General features: G+C 37.8%; 1 protein-coding gene across 9 annotated transcripts in view; it reads right to left on the bottom strand.

The window, feature by feature from the left end:
• NCKAP5 (NCK associated protein 5) overlaps positions 1 to 23,006 on the bottom strand; it is a 380,374-nt gene that overhangs the window by 98,937 nt on the left and 258,431 nt on the right. For all 9 annotated transcript variants that reach the window (XR_001863945.1, XM_017740231.1, XM_017740229.1 and 6 more), the window contains one exon: positions 17,807 to 17,956. Coding sequence is in view for 8 of the 9 variants with exons in the window: in XM_017740231.1 (XP_017595720.1) it covers positions 17,807 to 17,956 (150 nt within the window). In the remaining variant the exon portion in view is untranslated. The remainder of the gene's footprint in view (positions 1 to 17,806; positions 17,957 to 23,006) is intronic.

Genomic DNA, 23,006 nt, shown 5'->3' with positions numbered 1-23,006 from the left:
TGCTCCCTGGCCCCACATCCCCGGGACACTGAGCCTGGGCAGTGCTAGCTACTGATGCAATAAGCAGTGAATTTAGTGGAATAATACTTAGGAAAAGTGCATTTTTTTTTCAAATGTCCTAGTCTTAATTATTTCTTCTGGATCATGGAGATGGGAGAAAAAAACTCCCAAAACAACCAAAAAGAACAAATTAGTGATAGGATGACAGCTTCTCACCCTTTCTTCAAAACACTTAGCCTTCTAAGTAGGATCATTTTCTGTTTTATTTTTCAATAGCCTGTTATATTTGACCCCACTTAAAACATTTGACATATTTTATCTGAAATATTCAGCTACTGTTTAATTCCCATTCACTTAAAACATGGCACGAAAGTCATACATATGTGATGCTAAATAATAAAGCACAGAACTATACAAGTGTCAATTATAATTCTGTCTATAAAAAGGCCACATTAAACCTTACTGGGCAGCACTGGTGGGGATCATTCTTGCAATTCACAACTTCAGCAATATTTTTTCAATTCTTTACTGCTACAAAACTGTATTAAATCTCAAAAGCCGTCTATCTCCCAGGCCATGCTGTGCTATAACTGTGCTACCCATGGGTTTGTAGACTCACAGAAAGCAGTACAACCTTCTAAAGTATGCTAGAAATCAGAAGATACTTATTCAACATCAGGAAACTAACCACTTAAGGCTACCAAAAACTCCTTGGGTTTAAATGTTGCTAAGAAAAAGCAGCCCAAGGTCCGTGCAACTTCTTATGATGCCTTATCAATTATTGATTAGCAGATTCATGTATTTAAACATGAATTTACAGCAGAAATTAGGTAACAGTTTTAAAATTTGTGTTGATTTCATGCTGTCAGAGATCAGAACCCAGAACTTGTTCATTTATCTGCACATTTTCAGCAGATTGCACGAAGGGATTCCCACCCACAGTCCTGGTTAGGGCTCATAACCACAGAGATCTTTCCCTCTCTGCTGAGCTACTCCCAGTTCAAACAAGAAGAAACAACGGGTGTTCAACCTAAATGAGGGAGCCTCCCTTTGGAAAGAAGGGTATAACTAGAATTTAATCCTTCAAATCTACTCAAACTGGATAAATGTATAAACTTCAAGACCTGAATCAAACAAACCAGAACCAAATGAGATTCATACACTGCTGATGAGACTGTGTCCTAAAAATGACTAAAGCAAACCTCATATTCCTGGGAATTCCTCTGCTAAATACCTTTATTCTGCCCCCCGCCCCAAATCTGGGCTGGAAATTTTCAACTGAATGACAGTATTTGTCTTTTCTTCTTCCAGTTAACTCTAAAGTAGTTAAGAATTACAAACCTTTAAAACTTTAAACATTTTCCCTTCTGACACCACAGAAATGTTTGGAGTTGACATTTTAAAGAGAAGGTTAGGAATACATCTAGCGAAACAGACGGCATTATAAGCACAGGCTTATCTCCAAGCAAATAATCACCCAGGCTCCTACTAACAGATATATCAATAATAGTGTTGTATGTTTACCTGCATGCAAATTGGAGAAAACAGCAAATTCTACCAGTATTTACAGAGATAATAATAGACTCTCAACATTTCCACTGGTAAAGCACTGTCAATACAGGCCTTTGCACAAATGGGTTAAACTTAAGAAGAATGTCTTTTTTTGTTTCCCAAAAATTTCTTCCAAACGAGCACATATAAAACAGTTTTTGAGGACCAGGATTAGAAGAGGTCTGAATAAACAGAGAGAGGCAGCAAACAACTATATTTCCTAAAGACATGGTCTATATAACACACATGCACTTGATAAACCATAGAGGTACAAGCATGGGGAGCCAAAAGCCCCACCAAGACTCCCACCACATCCTTTTTTTCCCCCTTCTTGTTTTAAGTGATTTTTTCCTTACAGAATTGCTGTCCCTAAAAACAGAGAGCATTTCACCCTGACAGACTGACTGTGCTTCCTCATGTAATATTCACAGATAGTTATTTCTTCTATAAAAGAAAAAATCCCTGCTCCATGAAAAAAGGTCTGAGATCCTGAAATTGTGAGTCAAACTAAGATTCTTACAATTAACACAGACAGATAAAGGCAAGTGGTGTGGACTCGATTAATCTGAAATGGCATTTTGTGGTTAATATCTAATTGTATGTGACTCATACCTAAGTATCTTTGCACTGAAACCTCTTTTAGGAGCCAATCACATCACATTTGGTCAGTTGCATTTGTTTCAATTTTTCTTGAAATTCCAGCTCTTTGAAATAGTAATTACTTGATAAATTTGATAATAGCAATTATTAGTAAAGATTACTTGAAAACCATTGACTATCTGTAAACCCAGTGCTTAAGCTCAATACAAAACTTACAATGCAGTCATTTGCAAAGAAAATATTTGCTTTGCTTTGCAGGGAAACATTTTGGAGAAGACTTTTATCAAATTTAGGAGTCACATTGAAACCAATAACTACATTTTTTAAATTTAAAAAATTTAATTTTTTTACCTTTTAAAAGGTAGGTTTTTCTTTTAGTTTTTCTTTTTTTATTTAAATTCAGATCTTGAGGAAGACTCATATATTTTAAGACAGTTTTTCAAGCACTAAGAAAGACCACTTTAGAATTTACTGTAAATGAGTTATCCTTCAAAGCTGGGCAATTTCGACCATGAGCTCACTGACACCGTGACAATTTTGTACTTTCTGTGATTCCATTATCCACACCTGAGCAGCACACTCAGCTTCAAGGTTCATCTAATGGGGAGCTTGAAAGGAATAGGGCATTTCAGATCTCTATATGAAAATTAATCTCTGGGCCACTTTATCCCAGCAGAAACACTTCCTATTTCCCCCCTCTTGTCTTTGAGATGCTCAGAGAAAATACTGAAATGCTATTACTGATCCTTGGCTCTGGGACGTGAGTATGGAAGAGGAAGACAAGGGACAAACTGCCTTTACAGGTAGAAAACCTTGAAATTAAGTATCAGGAAGACAAGGATTACATAAAGTATTCAGGATTTTTTTTTTTTTAATTTCTAGAAATTCTATCAAGAGCAGCTCTTCTCTAAAGTAGCTTTTCTATGGGTTTTTTGAATAACATTGGACTGAAAATAAAATATAATTTCACAGGTCAGTGGAAAAAAAAACGGCTTTAATGCTGTAACTGGTGCTTCCAGGCTGCTCAATGCACCTGAACCAAAGGGCTGCTATTAAATGATAGTAAACAGTAAAAATCTGGAGCTCAATTTGGCACTGTCTTCAAGGAACACCAACACCAGCCTCCTCCCCACTTGCCCATTCCACTCCCCCAAGGAAATTAAGCAATTGAGTTTGCTCATGGGGGCTGAGGATAGAAACAAAATATTCAGACTTTACTGAATTCCGGCTACAACACAAATGTATCCCATACCCAATTATTTTGGATCTCACTGGAAGGTAAAAGAGCAGATGTTTTGCTCTGACTTCAGAGAAAGTGGATGCTGAATATTTATCAAGAAATATTTTTTCCTAATTATTTATCCTAAGTTCCTTCATTTAGTTCAAACAAAAGTAATTATGAAATAAAATGATTTAAACTGACAGTGTGGAAAACACTGATTCCATATGCTTGAATGTCACATGCACTGGTTGGGTGATGGGAAACTCATACCAGTTCTCTGCTATGCAAGTGGGGAAATCTTTTTTTCTTCTTTTCCAAAGAAACATGTATGAGTTTTTCTGAAATGGAAAAAATGGAATATACAACTGGTTTTCCATTTTAAAAAATGCCCCTTCAGCTTTTTTTTATTTGAATTCCGAGAAAAAGAATGACTTTTCTTTGTTATACTATGCAATAGACTTAAAAATTATGTGATGGTATAATTGATACTGCCACAAAGTATTTTTAAACATAATAAAATATAAAAAATATTCTTTTCCTTCTCCTATGCTGAATCATTTTACTCTGTTCCTTTAAAGACTTCAAGTTAAAAGCTTTCCACCACAATAAGCTATTAACGTCGACTGTTTCACACTTCGCAACATAAATTTATAACAAGTTTTCCTGTTTTAACTACATGGGAGCACTGAGTTATTCCTGAAGGCGATGTTTCCTGCAATTCCGCTCTCTTCATCAGAAGTCACCCATAAGTCAACCTCCCCAGGTATTTCAAAATGAACTTCTCTTGATGGCCTCAGTTATTTCTGTCCCTCCCAGCTAAGGAGTCGTGAAGCCGAGTGGAGCAGGACAGGTACTGGTGCTGTGTTATGGAGAGCATCGAATGCCACATAACGTGCAGCAATTGTTTTGTAGCCAGTAGCCAACTCCTAATACCTGAATCACAAAATTACTGCTCATTTCCAGCTAGCTGAAATGAAACTCTATTTGCAAATATCACCGTGTTTCTCCTGAGAGCTTTGAACATTCTTCTCTTTTGTTCTTACAGGCGCAGCACGAATCGGGCAATGTCCCTTGCTCCACACAGCAACATGTGGCTTTTGCAGTGACATTTGTTAAATTGAAAGTTCTGATTCATTTAATTTTTAATCTTTTAGAGTGAATTTGCAGAGTAATTGTATTTGGCCTAAAAGAGCAACAGCCCAGGCCTCAAATTCTGCCTTTTAAAAGATTCAGCAGATTGGAGTTGTGTCTGGCTTTTTCTGCCCTGTGCAGACTGTGCTCACTTAGAGAAGATGGGATGAGGATCCTGTGGAAAATGATGTGGCAGCACCTGATTGTGATCCTAACGAGTTATATGAAATGTCTCCTACTGAGCTGGCTGACATCAGGTCCATCCACATTGGATTTTGGGCTTGGATGAGCTGTGAGTGTCCAGATCTCCAGTGATTTTTCTGATCATTACAGTGACCAGGTAAGAGCTCAAACCGTGGTGTGGCCTTGGATCCAATGGACTGGGTTTCTTTTACAGGAAATGGGAAGAGGAACTGCAGCTGCTGCTGGGCTTTCCTGGAGCTCAGCCAGAGTGACTCCCCAAAATGTACAGAGCACAACTCTGAGGATCTGCTCCTGTTACACTGCAGTGCTCCCAAGGCAGACACACAATTATAACAGGATGTCTCCCTAAATTAATAGGGAAGCCCTAAGGCAGTCCACTGCCAGGACAAAATCATATCCCACAATACCAAAGTAAAAGACAGGTCTGTTGGGAACTTTTTCCTGCACACAAGAGAGATGTGCCAGAGGCATTTTTCTACTTGCATATTTTTATAGCTTTGTACATTATGAAAACAGAAAATAAAAACCTGCACAGAAACATATACATTCAATCCAGCTACATAGAAAGCAAATTGTATTGTAATTATATATTTTTAAGAGCTCCTGTGTTATATTAAAGTCTTTCTCAATTATTAACTTAACCTTGCTCTTCAGCATACACAATTTGTCTCAGATTCTGTTCTTTGTACTTCCATTTGTTTGCAAACTACATTCTAAGAGGTCCAAGAAAGGCCTTAGGCTACAACTTTGGGAGAATGTGGCAAACCAGAAGTTCTTAAAAAACAAGGTTTGGCTGACAATCACAGTCTCATATGGCACATATTTTAGGTCAAAGTTGATGGCATTCAGTGGTGCCCCAGTAAGAAGCTCAGGCATGAAAAGCACAGCAGCAGCAGCCCAACAGCCCAGCCCTGATCTGCAGAATGAGCCAAAGTAACATCATACATAATTAAACTCAGCTCAAGTGCAGCCACTGGAACTGCACCCACCTTCACATGTCTAAATTTGATAGCCAAATACAATAACACTGGTATCAACAATGAGGAAATGTTGCTGTTCTCTCATTCCAAGCTCCTGTTTAGGAGCAGGATCAGTGATTAATCAATTGGCCTAAAGGGAAAAGGCAGAGAAAAGAACGAAAATAAATCGATGTATGAAATACTATGCAATGTCACATATATCTAGAATTGATCACATTACTGTTCTGTCAGATTGGCCTGCAATTGGGAAATATTCCTGCCTGGCAGATGTCACCAGTGAGGCAAATCACTTACTCAAAGCCAGGAGCAATTCTCATCTCTTCTTTCTATTCAATGTCTCTGTGAAAAATACAGGTTTTGCCTAATACTAGCAAAGTTCTTTTTTACAATGAACTAAGAATACTTATTTTTACTCATCTAATTGGGTAAAATTTTGAATAGTTATCCTGGGGTCACTTCAAAGGGCTAAATATTTGAGAAAAAGAGTATAAAGACAACCATCACTGGAATGGAGAAAATCCTATATTGTGCCACAGCAAGAGGAGCCCAGAGGAAGACACAAATTGTTCCCTTAAAAATGGAGTTACGTCAACACTATCTGCAAAGATCTGCTAAGGCTGGCTCAGGTTGCTCATGCATCGTTCTACTGAGGCCAATACTCTGGTTCTCAAGAAGAGCTAATTAGCTCAAATGAAAGCTTCTTCATGCAGTGACACTGCTTCTGCTACCTGAACTACTTTGCATGCCAGGGCATTATATAAAAAGATGATGCTGTTTATAAAGCTTGCAACAGAGCCTTTTTCTCTGTTTCACACCTCCTACCTTAATTGAATCAAATTTATGCATGTATATGTGTAACAGTAATCTCTGCACGGCACTGGGGAGATGCTTCAATGTCTAACAAAATCCTTTTTGTGATGATACAGATCAGACTTAAGGTTACAGAAAGAACGCTCATTGTATTTAAGAAAAAGAATATTACAATGGTCATTGTTGGTAACAGCAGCTAAAGAATGGTGACATCAAATAGGACTGAAGGAAATTACCAAGGAGCAGGCAACAGGCTTTTCTCTGACACCTGTCTAAGGTCTGAATATATAAACTCCATAAGGTTCAAAAGATGAGAAAGGAGGAGCTATTGGAGACAATTAAGGAGAAGCTTCAGCTGTTTCAGCCCCATGATCTCTTCACTGAAAAGCCTCTGCTCATTTCCAGATTAGCATTAACTGTTAAGAAAAATGCTAACCAAGTCTTGCAGCAGGACAGATGCACTACAGGAAAATACCTTAACTTCTGTTTAAACACACAGCAGCACAACCCTCATACCCATTTCTCAGCTGAGCTGAAACTGTTGCTGCAATAACTTTACAGAGGATTTTGTCTAGCAAAGTAGCCAATGTGTAAGTACTTCTTAGAGTTTAACAAAAAGCTGAATGAAAAACTCAGGTCTTACCTGCTTCCTCTATTTTAAATGACTTTTTCCTGAAGAACTTAAATGTTAAGACCCAGAACACTTAAAATCAGGAGGATTTTTCTGGAGGAACAGACTGACTGAAGACAAGAAGGAAACCTGCAGGCTTGTTAAAGGGAAACACCTGTAATCACCAACGGAGCCCTTCTCCTAAATTATTGCCAAGTCTTGGCCCTGTCTGAGTACACACTACCCAGAAGAGGAATAGGAAAACCCATGAATCACAAAGATGAACGAGCACTGTCACCACACGTGATGGAAGGCCAGCAGGGATCACAGGTCTTCCCGTGGGAAGGGAAGAAGCTCTGCCCTCTAGATGGCATTATGCGCCTATAGATCCCAGATGGAGCTGGACAGCCCTGCCAGGCAAGGTAACCACGTCTCCACCTGCATGCGAGCCCAGAGGTCAGGAAGGTCAGATGGCAACTCCTGGACTGCATGGGAAGGTGAGAGCTGCACATTCCTGAAGGGCAGAGCAGGAGCTGTCCTGGGCAGAGACCTGCTTTGGCTGTCCCACGTGGGAAGCAGAGGAATGGTGCTCAGCCTAAGGTGGAAAAAAATGGAGGATCTGACCCCATATGGAGAAAGACAACTTAACTGGAAGAGGTGGGCAATATGAGAAAACATGTAATAAAAACCAAAAACAAACAGCAAAAAAACCACATGTCCTTATGAATAAACACAACTCTCCTTGACATTTAATAGCATCTGAAAGAGACAAGGGTACAGTAAAATGTGCATGTAGCTATCCACATACAGCACATGAGGCTATATTGTATCCATGTATAGCTTTTCTAACTATGCACTGAAATTCAACCCTTACTTAGTGATAATCAGGTATCTACAGAACCATCAGCAAAAATCAGTTTCACACATAATGGACTGATGTCAGACTATTCCACTTTTGATTTATCTATCCTCTCTATATATTTATAACTAATCTTAAAATCTGTGCTTGTCACCATGACAGATTAGGCAGACCTAAAAATAATCTTTTGGGTATTTTCTGCTGTGGACTATCAAATTAGCTGCATAATAAAGCCAGTGAATATCGAATTTCAAGAGTATGTTAATCATAGAGATTTCACATGTGTAGTTAAGCATTTCCCAACACAGAAGCCAACCCTCACAGGCTAGAATTCAGCACAATGCCCGTAATTCCAGTGTATCAGTGTAAGTATACCTCCCCAGTATCCCTGCTCTAATCTCCAATGCTGTATTTCTATAAGATGAACAAAAAGGAAATCACTACCAAATTAAGAAACAGTGCATTGCCATGAAGATGTCATTACTGTTGAAGCATTTTCAAGGTCAGTAAAGAGAAATTATTTTACTATGTAAGAGTTGCAAGGGATTCAGCTCTAACAGCTGAGGTAAATGAATCAGGATTTCCTATGCAGCCAGTGGAGAATGTCCACAGAATACTCAGACTTTTAAAATAATATTAGTTTGAAATGAACTGCAACTATGTATTTAGTTTATGAACTGTAGAACTGTCATTACTGTCAGCTAAATTGCATGCATTAGTATGTAAATTAAAAATATAGGGCATGATTCTAAACATCTCTGTCACATAGAAGGTTTCCTCTGAAACAACTGCCACTGTGAGTAATTAGCAGGCTCACAGAAAGGGCTTGTGGAGAGCCAGGCTCAGAGTGCACAGCTGAGAGAAACTATTTAAAAAACTCCTGAGCCTCACTCTCCAAAATGATAGATGTGTGGGGATAAACACAGCCACCTAGATCTATAACACAGGGTTGGAAAATCTCATTCCATTCAGCAGAGAGAGTGGATTTTACATTGTACCACGCGCCTGATTGCTAAAGAAGGTGAGTTACATTAACTGCCGATTATCTGCAAGAGGGCACCACACTTGGAAAGAAGGGCACTGAAAAACTATCATTAGATTATAAGAGGCAGACAGAAATAGCAGATTCCTTCACTGCAACCTAGCGAGGACTGTGTGCAGAATGCAGTTAACATTCATTTCAATAGAGAAAATCTGACAGGTTTAATAAAACCGAGATGATTTTCCTTGACTTCTGTGACTTACCTTTTCTTCACCAACTACACCTATTCCTCAGACCTCTTGGCACCAAATCATTATTCTTGTGGCCATATTCAACCCTCTATTGTGAATGAACTATTCTAGAATGAACTCTATGAACCATTCAAAGACTGTTGTGTTAGCAAACTAAGTACTTTCATACTTTCCACACAAGGAGGTGTATGTGCTATTGTCAATACCACCTGTTGTTCTTATGTGGACCAAAATGGAGGGATTAAGAAAGATTTGGATGAAATTTGGAAGGGAACTCAAATTCTACATGAAGTAGCTTCTAGAAATAACACCTTAAATTTTGATAATATTTTTGATACCCTCACCTCATGGTTACCAAACTGGGCCTGGGTGAAAGAAATATTCATAATAGCTGTAATTGTAGTTATGATCTGTGTAATTGCCTGTGGAGCAGCTGGTTGTGTAAACTGGTTCTGTGAGTAAAGAATAGAGTAGAGACGAGACAAGGTAGAGTTTTGTTAGTCTCTAAAAGGGGGAAAATGATGCCATGATGATTTTTTACCTTTTATACCTTTTTACAACTTCTGTATTCTTAGTGCTTTTTGCCTTCATCCTTGGACTTGTTTGTTCAGCTAGGAGACTAAACATTTTAGAAGCTTTGTGGTTAGGGATCAGTGTGCCCCAGACCCCAAGGTCCTCTCCAGAACACATTCTGTAAACTAAGGTAGAACCATCCAGGGGAAGGTTCCTTGGGGAGGGGGTCTCACTTGAGCCTCTCATTGGGGAATTTTTGATTGATATGCTAATTAGTAAAACCTATAATGTTATACCCGATCTTTTGGAGGTGTGCATTGCAGGGTGCATCTCGATGCATATGACCTGGACATGTGCACCTAAGGATCCTTAAAATAAATACCAAGGTAAAATCCCTTTTTCCCTTCTAACCATGTTTGACTCTTGATTTTAGGACCAGGAAAAGGCATCAGTACCACAGAGCTTTCTCTGTAAGACAAGAGCCATTGGACTGGAACTCGGAAAATCATAGAAAAAATTAATTTATAACCTGGTTCTTACAATATATGTTATTCCATTTGGCTGTGGTAAAATGAACATTAAATGCTTATCTCTGTTCTCATTGTTTCAATAAAGTTTCCAGATCTCAGTATATTGTCTTGAGGATTCTATAGTTTACCTATAATTTTCACAGCAGCATGCACCAAAATTTAGGGAAAAAAATCACTACAGTAGGTGAACTAAAAGATATTCTAAACAGTACCCTGACTAAAATATTAATGTGAAGTAAAAAAATTGCATGTAAGACATAGGCATAGATTGTGTTTTCTCCCACCTGAAAGATGTTGGATTTACTGCCCTGGAAAAGAGCATTTTATATCACTCTGCCTTGAGAAGGAAGAAATCAGGAACAGCACAAGTTAGTCACTCCTTTCCTATGTGCCTTGGAACACACTGATGTTTGTGATGAGCACTGATGCTGGAAAGTAACTTTCATTAAAGCCTGTTTACTGCATGAGAAAACTAAAGGAGAAAAATTCTGATACGCAGCAAAATTCACGAGTAGTTGATGGGGTATGACACGAGGACACACTCAAAACAGTTAAACACTGTTTTAAGTCACAACAGAACAGGAATAATAGCTGAAGCATACTCTGTTGAGCACTTGGCTGAATTAGCAAATTTCAATAGATTAGTGCTTTGTGGGTATCTCAGAGTAAAAAACCAAGAGTTGATCTGGAAGCTTTTACCTGTCCAACACGTACCAGAAACTCAGAAGCTCTGCATGTTGTGACCCAAAACATTTAACTTCTGAACCACTGCCATGGTATGTCATAGGAGATGCAATTTGATACTCTTTCATTTTCCCTTAGACTCAGTCAGAAAAGAAAACAATACCATTTGTAACTCAGACTAAAATTCCCAGGAGGCACCACGGCCTTTCTTTAAAATCAATTTCTTTGACTTTAGAAAGCATTTTAAGCTGTCATTGAACTGAATAGTGAGAAAAATGCAGATAAGCATGGCCTTCTCTACACCTCTTGGACCATGAAGACAATGACTTATATTATACAGTTATTTATATTAAGGCATTCTCCTATTTCAGGAGCTGGAACTGTTTGGTGAACAGTGGATCAGAAATCTGTCTCTAATGATAGCAGGAAATGGTTACAGCACTGACAGAGTAAATCTGAACAGCTCTTCTTACATCCAGTGGGCAGAGCTATTTTCAACACCCTTGTTGTAAATTCATATCCCTACTAGATCATCTTGATTCTTCCATGCCAAAAAAGAAATTGCCGTGAATTTCAACTGGCTTAGGGAAAAAAAAAACATAAAGGGAGAGAGAAAAATAGAAAGATCAATATTTTACATGTCTGCAACAAATACATCCTCTTCTCTTAAATACTCACCACACACTGAGTTGAACTGTCTGCCTGGAAGAGGTTTCTATTAGTCCTCATCCATATGAGGATATTACTTTCAGTAACATCCCAACAGGGATATTACTGTGCCAGCTATGGAGCTTCACACCCTCATGGGATGGCTGGAAAAGCCACAGTGGAAGACATGAACTGCAGGACGTGCTTTTGAGGACGTCAGCGGGAGCAGGTGAGGGGAGACAGCAGGAGAAAAGCACCCCAGGGCACAAAGGCAAGGAGAAACAGGTAGCAGCCGTGAGATTTGCATCCCAAAGACCACCTGAGCCACTGAGGACCTACAGTAGATGAGCTCAAGCATCAACAGGTTATAGAAAACATTCAGCTTGGTTTTAATTTAAAATTTACTCAGTTATTGGAAAGCTGAAGCAGTTTGCCAGTACTGTTATCTGGAAAGAGCTGGAATAAACTGGGCTGGTCTTGAAACCAGTGATGCAATTCCGTGCTGATTCATTATCAGCCACCGTGTAAGTCTGGAAATAAGACTTTCCCTGCCTCATTGTCTGATCCCTCCCTATAAAAAAACAGAAGTGTTTTTAGGTACAGTTCAGAAAACTAATTATAAAAGTCTCCTACTGAAAAGATTTAAAAGTAAAATAATCCAATAATTAGAATTAAGTAGGTTGGTCTTTGGTGACAAATCAGCATAATTAATCTAGTTCCATGGATGGCCAAGGCATTAGGCTAAGAAGAGGCTTCTGGCTGAATCAGATTAAACACATTGGCTGGAACAAGATTGGTTGCTGCAAAATTTTTAGAATCTTGCTACAAAACATTTAAAAGTTTCATGATTTTTCCTCTTTTGCATCTAAGTCAAGTGATTCACATTGCCTGTATACCAGGGAATCAGCTGACTTTCAATAAACAAGAAGTCTTTCCTCACAGATATTTTCAGAAACTCGGGCTCTTCATGCCTGCATATGGTGTGTTTCTTTCCATGGAAAAGAAAATAATTATTAGTTTTCTTACCATTTTACATTGCAATACATGGAAAATAATTTTTTAAAAAATAAAGAAGAGAAAATAAAAAGCCAAATAAAAATCACCAGCATCCCATTCAAAGTTATCTTCTCAATCCACTCAGAGGAATTATGTACCCTCCTCATATTTCTTTTTTATAGTTCATAGTTCATTGCTATCATGTCTTTCTCCCTCTGCAGAGTAGTAAAAACATTATATCGGAAATACTTGACATACTTCCTCATTTGTTTAATGGTGATGATACAAGGGAAATTACCCCTCTAATATATTTGAACATTTAGCTTATTATCCTGAGTGGGTTTTCTCCCAAAGCTCAATTTATTAGAACAAAACACATCTTTCTATGACGAACTGCAAAGGGCAAGAGGGCAAAATTCGTTAATTAAAATTAGAGTGATTTCATGATTCTGCCCCAGCAGAAACCACTTCTACTGCAGCTTAGTTTACTGAAACTTTCATTGAGTCTCACTCACCCGCAAGCAATGAGATTTTCACACATGAATTAGGCTTTTCATTCGATAACTTCAAGGTTACAATCTAATGCTACCCCAGTGGTTTGCTGAAAAATGCCAGGCTGGGAACAGCCCTCAATCAGTATTTTTTGAGGCCAATAGAACTCGTGCCAATTGCAGAGGAGGAAGGGGATACAGAGCAAACCAGGGGAACCTCCTCTTTGTTGGAAATGTTTATTTTAATTTGAATGCAAATACTGTGGTTTTAACAAGGTGTTAACTGTGCACTGTCCCAGGCTGTGGCAGGTAAACCACCTCTTCTGATTACAGGTGTGCTACCAGGGCACAAACAGTTGGACTGTTTGAGGATGCAGGAAATCTGCAGCTGAGATGGAAACTGAACCCATTCTTCCTGAGTCTTCATCCAGTCTCACACTCCCCTTTCCTCTTGAGGGAAGGGGATGACATGAAGAGTGTCAGAGGACACCATCCACAAATTTCATGCATCTTACAAAATCCCTTCTTTACTGTCAAAGCAAAGCACTGTCCAATGCAACCTGCACTAAGTACTCCTTGGTCATTTAGCCCGGAGCAATCCCAGACAGCTCACTTTCTTCATGAGCAGCCAAAAGCAAATTCTCTTTAAGCAAGTTGCACTACTGCAGTTGCAAAGAAGGAAGTCCGGAAGAGGTGGAACATTTCACAGAGTCAGACACAGTTAATTCATACTGAATTACTGCATAAATGTCTGTGCAAATGACAGACTTTAATGAGCCTTCAAAGCTGACACAGTATTTATCACTGATTAAATTTTTAAAATCAAAGTAACTATAGCTTTTACAGACATGTTTAGATTAAGACTGACATTAATGCTGTATATCAGTTTAAATCACTTGCAATTATGCAGGTGCTTGGTGCTTGTATTTCAGTCATTTGAGGTTAAATTGGGGCAGAGAACCCCTAGCTCCATATTGGCTAACAAAGCTCTGGGACACTCTTAAGGCCTTTACAGACACAGTTTGTCTAATATCGAATAGTCTTAAAGCTTTCCTCTGTGGACTGTAAATGTGTAAATTGTTCTTGCTGGAAAAAAGAAATAGTAGACAATCTTGAAATGAAAATCCATATAACACCTAACATACCCAGGAGAGCAAATTAGGGCTTTGTGAAAAATCTCCTACTTGTATGTCTATGACTTTGGAAATACAACATTATTGTTTTACTGTAATTGTGAAAATTGTGAAAAAATCTGGAATTTCTGAATGGGGGTTGATGCATGTCCAGAATAAATTACATTTTTTGTATATTTCTGCTTACAATTTATAAACAAAAAATTTGCAATTCTTCTGGTGATGAAAGAAGAATTAAAAAAAGGAAATTCCACCATTGAGTTCATATGTTATTCCCCATATTTCATTAATATTTCATTTTTTGCAGCACTCCAAATACACAGAGAAGATATCAGAGAATTTCTTTTTCTTTGCAAGAGTTAGAAGGCATTTGATCATAACTGCTGAAGTAAGTTAAATGGCATTTCAAGAGAAGCCAACTAAAAATGCTGAAGGCACAAAGGAATTCTGATATCCAGGAAATCACAATTAATTTCAACTATGTAAAATGGGATAGAAGATAGTGTGAACCATTTTTTATTTGTCATCTGTTTCACTTGATTAGAAACGTAACGTATTTATCACTCAGTAGAGTGGAAATAGATTTTGCTGTAAATGACAAAGGATGTAAAAAGAAATTACAGGCAAAAGGAGCAATGGGAGAATATGTGTAGATATCTCTTATCAAAGTATATGATAGCTTTCACTTGGGCTGACTAGAGAGATACTTTACTATACTGACATGTATTGTTCAGTGAGAAAATTTCTAGGATAAACAGTGGTTAGTAAGACATAAAAGGTATTACTGAAATTTCTTTGGTAATACAATTGACAGCAAAAAAAAAAAAAAAAAAGAAAGAATGTTAAATACAACTCCCATGCTATGGAAGTTATTTAAAGAAAGTTCTCTGTGCAACTGAAGCCTTGTCCCTTTTCTCATTCTTAGATTTCCTGCTCCAGATCCAGCTGACCAGGATGACTACAGGTTTTGTCCCACTCACAGAAACTCCTGAAGAAAACCACCACGTACCCCACATCTACCACGTCAGTACTCCAGGAAGGGAAGAAGCAATTTGATCTATGTATGGAACAGGAGTTATTTTCCCATACAGACATTCCAAATAAAAGAAACTAAATAATCTGTTATATTGCATATGTGCTGGAAGAGCTGCCCATTTATCCCTGTGCTGGTGGATTGCTTTTCTCTTTTGGTACTTCATTCACTGAAAAATTAGCTCAGACTTATCCAAATTTTTATGTGATCAGCCAAGGGAAGGTATTAACCAGAAAAAAAAATTACCTGCTGGATCTAAACTTTTATAGAATAAAAACTTCACATCACTTGCACTGTCACATACATTTATATACATGTGCATAAATGTAAATTTATAATACATGTGCCTTTGTAGAAGCTTTTAGAGAAGCTCACCCAAGCAACAGGCCAGTGAACACAGGTGAAGAGGATGGAATAAATCTACAGTGCTCTAACAGACCAGCTTGTCATGAGCTACACTTGAGCAACAAACAAGCTAATAGGAAGAGATATGAAAATTTTCTTAACAGTGTTGATATTAATGAAATTATGTATATTATATATATTATACATATTAATATATATTAATGTATTAGGTCACACACTCTGACTATTACTTTCAATAGCTGCTGTTTATAGGCAGTCTTCAGATTCTAGAGGGCACAGATGGAGGACTGACTCTAGTAAGCACTTTATTAGCCTTTCTGATTTCATTAATTCAGTAACATCTAATCACGTAAAGTAAGATTAAAGATCCTGACACCCACAGCACAAAAACTAACAAACAGTAATTTTCTGTTCCTTTCTAGATAGACTAATGAAATATTTAGAATAATTAGTCTGAAAATAGTAAAGAATTAGAACTGCTAATAGCATGTAACTTTAAAAAAAGTCTTTAATTAATAAACCATACAGTCTTTGACATTACAATTTATATTCTTCAAGAGAGAAATAAAGCAAAAATACATAAACAACACACAATTAACAACACTTTGTTTTGATTATATTGGATCACAATTAATGTTGGCTCTGGAGTTCATCTTTCTACTTTGATAGCTCCTTACACTACTTCTGTAGGTTAATCCTTCAAGTGTTGGCACTCTCTAATATGTGGTTTTGAACACACCACTGCACAACACTGACACCAGTGAGGAGAGGTCTCCACTGCCCTTCCTGAACCAGATCCCACCTATCCTTAGTGCTACATTTTGTATCTGGGGAATTTGTCACAACTGATAAAGGCTGTGCCATTATTGAACACCTTGCTACCAACTGAGGACACAAAGAACTGTAAATGTCATGCAGACTGATTAAGAATGAGGCAAAGCAAGCAGAAATCATGCATATTTTGGAAATAAAGGATCACAAGGAACCTACATTCTCCATCAACAGATAAAGCAAGACTATATTAAACTGTACATTTTTTTTAGAGTTTTACAGTCTTAAAAACTTAGTAGCATGTGTTATTTTCCCCAGGGCAAAATTAGAGTTATTTAAAATTACATGTGTTTATTTTACAAACAGTCTAAGACTTTAAAGTAAAATTGCAGAGGCTGCCTATACCTTTGAGACTTCAGATTCTGTATTTAGATCCAAACAGGATTGATTGTAATTGTTCATGCTTTACTTTTAACAAAGTCCTCAAGAAAAAAATCCCAGGGTTTTAATCTGATCAGAGTACAACTCAACCCAAAAACCATCATGTAAAAGAGCTTAAACAAAAATGTATAGGCCCAGTGATAAATCTTTGTCTACCAATACCCTACACAGGCAAAATGTCACTCAGATCCTTCTAAGGCATTCATTTATCCATACCTGTAATGCTACATAAATGCTTGAGCAGAAGAGAAGGGAGGAAACATTAGAAAGGTCAAAAATATGACTTTTTAGTAGTTAAAAATTAGATTAAAATATGCAATCTTATCTTTTCATAGACATTGAAGCCCACGCTTCTATCAAGGAGCACAGAATAAGTTCATGTATACTGTGGTTACAGTTTTAGCTGCACCTTGTCCATGGCTGCCTAAGAACACGTTGAAAATTTTCCTCTAGTTTGAAGCTACCACAAGGTGCACTATTTTGCAGATCCTAATTTTCCAGAAATGCACTCAAAATGTAGAGTGTGCAGTTCTCTGTGTGGTCTACAAGTAAATAGATTTTCCCCAGCCCGGCAGTAAAAAGGCCTGAGCTCTCCCAAGCAAGCAGTCCAGCAATTAAAAACTGAGCAATAAACTACAATGGAGCAAAACTAGTTTTATGACAGTTGTTAAACCACCTACATTAGTCTTGCAATATTAATAATTGAAACAAAATGAGTAAAACCAATTTTTCTTATTAAATGGTCTCAAAGGAATTAAAATAATGTATTAAGTTCCTTTTAAAGATATCTGATGCTCAGCATTAGAGAGGGATCCTTTTAGTGACTCTAAGCCTCTTGTTCATCCTTGGTAAATGAAATGTAAAAAAAAAATACCCCATAACATGAAATCAGGTGAACTGTGAAAGATCAGATTAATACTACAGGGTGATTCAGTGCCAATAAATGAATGAGGCAGGGGGAAGGGTGGTCTTTTATGTGTGAAACTGTTGTGCTTCTTACCTCCAGAGCTTTCAAACGCTCCAAAAGCAATTTTGTTTTTTCTTTTTCCTCCTCAGTGCTGCTGCTTTCACTTCTTGAATCTTCATCTGCCAGAGTGCGAATTTTTTCCATGCCTTCTTTACATCTCCTACTGTCTTCTGACAGCTTTTCCTGAAATGATTTTTTTAAAAATGCCGTTACTCACAGGTGCAAATGAAGTTAACTATGCAAATATCTCCAATTCTCCCTTGTATATGAATGAAAAAAAGAGCAAGTTGCTAGTGACATGATTAAAGTACTAAACAAGTGGAGTCAGGAAGGGTCTGTGACATATGCTATGCCAATTCTGCAAGTGTATGCACAACTCCACTGATACATCTACTTCAGATTTTTAAAAAGCAGAACTCATCACTTCTTTCGTAACTTCCACTTTCTTCTTTAAAAATTGCAATGAAAATTGAACATACCAGCTTTCAATGCTAACACTTTGCCACTGAGAGATAAAGCAGTTTATTGAGGAAAAGCTAACATACGTTCATGCCTAATGTAGTTCACCTTTCTTCATCTAGAGCTAATATTTGAATTATTAAATAATGGGCTGAGAATCAAGCTACCAGACGAATACTGATTTAAGATCTGCTCTAGCATATAACTGGAGAGAATCAGACTGACAACAAAACTTTCAGAAGTACTCCAGTCTATTTCTGGTTAGTCAGCCTGAGTTGTTATCAGTTGCAGCTTCTGAGTGGACTGTGGCTGCTGTTTTACAAGATGTCTGTAAAAATGATAGGATTGAACAGTGAATCCTGCTAACTCTGTTAATAATCTGTCCATGCTCTCTGTTCACAGAGAGAGTGAGATAAAGCAAGCAAAACATAAAGACTACAAGCAGGCAATGTAAAACATTGCCCAAAATGACAAGGAAAGCAAAAGGGGAAAAAAGAGAACTCCACAGATGTAGAGAGTGAACCATCATTGGAGCACAACCTGGGAGGCACAGGCTCTACCTTGCAAACCACCTGCCCTAATTGTATGAGCAGATGCAGTGTGACAACTCATGAGAATGGAAAATGTGAGGTAAATCAACATTAAATACCGGGTGTCAAAAAAAATCTAGAGAATTCCTTCAGTGAGCATCTAGTCTTCTTCATGTGCCTTTCTGTTAATTCTTATGTACAAAAGCTCACACATTCATGATCTTTGAGTTACCCAAAAGCGAGATGCTTTCCCCATAACTGCTACACAATATGCACCCTGTCTAAGCATAAAAGTGTGCATTTTCATGAAGAACTGATCCAGCTTGAATAACTGTGCAAATACAATTTTGTTTGAGAGTTAACAGCAAGGCATTACCTTAACTAAATCCATAAATGTAACTCAATTAAAAATCAGCAGTCTGGATCACATTCACAACAATGTCTTTTTTAAATATTAACTAGCTTAGAAATTGACTACTACTATGTTAAAACTTTAATCAAGAATTAATTTTATATGATATGGGCTTAATTAGTGAACTGCGAAGCAAAGATCTCATTCTGAGCCCCAAAACATAGATGTCAAAGAGCCATTCCATCAGGTTTCCAACATTAGTGCTACCCTGATCAGAAGGAACCATAAATATAGTACTTGGGCTTTATTTTTTTGTGCTTGCTTCTCACTGATGCAACAATCAGGTATCGGTAAAAGAGCCATTAAACCGTTTTTGCTTCAAGTTGCCCCAAGGAGTGCATTGACATAAAACACTTCAATGAACTCAGGGGAAAGAAATGACAAAGGTGTATCTCTCATGCAATTCAAATACAAACTATTATTTTTAGGAGGGAATGTGACACGAATTGCATGTGTCTAACAATAAAAGAGAACACAAACATATGCACAGGGTCACCTTTCCTGCACAAACTCAGGGCAGCAATTTCAAAGGACAGGTAGAAGAAAGCACAGGTTGTGACATTTCATCAGAGAAAGGGGAGTAATGCAACTTCTCACAGAGTAAATCCCAGCCACACAAAGAAGTAACCTGTTCATCATCTAATTACAAAATTAGATGAACTTTGCACACTAGTGGCATAATTAGGAACACACATCCTGTTTTACTTCAATTTGCATTTGAATACCTCACAAGACTAACTACTGTTACCCCTGCCTGAGTGCTGAAGTACAGCACACATATTTTGAAATGTAGTTTATTACTGAGTAATAATAAATGAGTTTCAGCATTCCAGCCATGGAAAAGGTGCAGAACAGAGGAAAATTCTTCTAACCTTAGAAATTGTGCTTAGGCATGCCATTTGCTGAGGACACTGCCCCATCACATTCACCATTTCCACCTGGGTGATGTCTAGTGAGGGTAGAGTGGAAAATCCACACTCCAGAAAGCAAACAAAACAGGTATTTGTAAAGCACCCTTTGTGCTAGAAGTCAAGTCCTTAAAGAGGGAGGATGACAAAGGCTTTTGGAATGACAGAGGCCTCTTGAGTGTGCAACATCTGTTAATATCAAAGGCAGCTGGCTTTTGGGGGAGGAAGGAAGGGGCAGACATCTGCGAGAGGAAATGTGCTTCTCCTGTGGGATGCTGGTCAAATCCCACAGAGAGCTCTGGAGTGAGCGTGCTGAAGGCAGCAAACAATGGTGTAAAGCATCTTACTCCCTTTTTCTCTAAAGTCCTACACTTCCTGTGTTACCTCAAATAAAGAGCATCTTTTGCCACCCCTGAACAGTCTCTGCTCATGCCTCACATATTGCACAGTCACAGGCAGGCTGTGTTCAAGCTGAATAACAAAACCCTCCCCAGGTGCAAAGTCCAGCAAAGGTAGAGCAAGTGCTGTCCTGCTGCTCAGTGCAGTTTAATTTCTGGGAAAAGGCAACAGATGGAAATGGTGTTCTGGAAGTAAAAGAGTTAAGGGGGAAAAAAAAAAAAAAGCCATAACTCTGCTCCGGGTGTCCCCAGACCAATGAGTTTAAGGTACATGCCTGTACCATGAGAGGATGCAAACACAGCAGCCTGATGAGAATTCTGCAGTAAATCTGCTTCTCTAATGCTCTGTGTTAACAAAGACACAATAAAAATATTAAAAATTCAAATCTTACTGAAATTAGGATTATGCTAATCACTGTAGACCCATTCTCACAGAAATTAATGAGAAAATTACAATCAAGTCCCACATTGTGTAAGCTTCTCAGGCTGGCTTAAGCTGTCATTGCTCTTTTGAAACCAACAGTATTTTGCAAATCTTAAATGAAATCCTGCCCTGACCATTATTTCTTAGTATTCAGTTTGCTCCATAAATCAAACAAGCAGTCCACTGATGATGAACCCTTTGATGAAACACTCTGGGCCCTGTGGCCAATAGAAAACAGGGGATGGAAACAGCCCCTGCAGCCTAGGAATGGCAAGCTCTCCAGGATCAATGAAAAGATATAAATCACTAAAGAAATTGATCTATGAAGCTGTACAATGCAGTGGCCTGACTGAGACTTATCAGAAAGCTGGATTTCAGTTAGCTGAACTAGGAAAGAGCAGTATAATATACCCTCTTCCCACTAATAAATAAAGTAAGAATAATAAATTAAGAGAGCAGGAAATTCACCTGAAATTGCAGATGATAATTTACTGGAGTTTGTGGAATGTGAAGCTAATTTTCTCTCCTGTCTCCTCCACCTAGCTTTCAGAATACTGAACAAGAAAGTGTTTTCACTGTTGATAAACAGGGAGTAACTATAGTGATAGAAAAGATCATAGGGAAGCTTTCAAAAGATAAGAGAACAAATTGCCTATTTCAGAAATTACCTCTTTCTTCATCCCAAGAAAGGCAATAGGCTGCTAACCCTAACACTTAGTCATTGGGATGTCTTTCCTCTAAGAATTGTCACCTTTCCAAGGAAAAGTGTCAAAGGGATACTTAGCCAGCTACTTCTTAACCATTATTATTTCAGAAATTACGTTACTTTGAAAGTTTTATTGGCAGTACCATCAGTTGTCTGTCCTTTTCCCTTTCTTCTTTCTAAGATGCTTTCTGAGAATGACACTACACACATATACACACGGAAAAAGAGGAAAAAAGAGATCTCACTTTAAAATATTTCAATTTGCAGCTGTAAAATTTCAAACCAAGAAGAGTAAATGTCAGAAAACACAAAGAAAAGAAAAAGTAGCTGGGAAAAATTATTTTAGAATTTCTTTTTTACCATAAAAACCAGGATTAGGCACTGGACAAGTGGCTAAAATAATACAAGATAGCATAATCTAGTACTGATATAACTGGATCTGAGATCCAGAGCACTGATTATAAACAAGCAATCCTTCACAAGCACATGTGACAAAAATCTGATCGAACCAAACAAGAATTAAAAAAGATCAACATCTTTGAAATGCTGATTTTCCCAATGACTCTTGGATGACATGAATTGCTTGTCTGGAAAGTGATAAGTAATAATTAGAGGTGACATCTTTGCTTGCAGAATCTAAAGATCATTTCCATGTGATAAACACAAGTCCTTCAGAGAAGTGAAGTTTTTCAGATGCAATGCAGTAAGGATCCCTCAGACACAAAAGATCTCTATTTCAATTTGGGGTGTCAGATTGTGATGCCTGAGTGGGATCTTCTTTTCTGAATTCCTTTTAATTCTTCAACTTCTGAAATTTATTAGAGACAAGATTTTATAATGGTAACAAATTCAAATTCTTCTGAGAGTCATGCCTGCAATTTTCCAAAAACACATTTTAATCACACATTAATCGACCAAGAATAAAATGTATGTAGGATATATAATTAAACAGTGCTTATGACTGCTCATAACCACTTATTTGAGGAAAAAAAATCAGAAAGATTCATGATGTAGCTATTAATTGTTCTTATAGAGAGGCAGTGGTAACAGGCATCCAAGAATCCAGTCTATGTGGAGCCCAAACTATGCTGATAATTCAGCACCTCAAAAAACTTAGTGCTTCCTGTGGTGTGTCCAGAGCTTCCACAGGACCTTCTAAATGAGATATTTCCTGAACACTTATCTTAGATTTCAGTGATTGAATGTGGTGATCTGAGTAAAATACACCACACTTGTAACACTTTTTCTATAATCAAGGCAGAGCCTTCCCTCCACACCCAAACTACAGTTTACAGATCCATACACAGAATAGATTTTGTTTGCACTGCTTTTGGCTGGGGTACAGTTATTTTCTCTCACAGTAGCTGCTATGTGTTTTGGATTTGTGCTGCAGTGT

The sequence above is a fragment of the Corvus brachyrhynchos genome, unplaced genomic scaffold, assembly GCF_000691975.1.
Source record: "Corvus brachyrhynchos isolate BGI_N302 unplaced genomic scaffold, ASM69197v1 scaffold126, whole genome shotgun sequence".
Classification (NCBI taxonomy): Eukaryota; Metazoa; Chordata; class Aves; order Passeriformes; family Corvidae; genus Corvus; species Corvus brachyrhynchos.
Note: the sequence above shows the minus strand (reverse complement) of the source record. Positions and strands in the feature narration are given on the sequence as shown.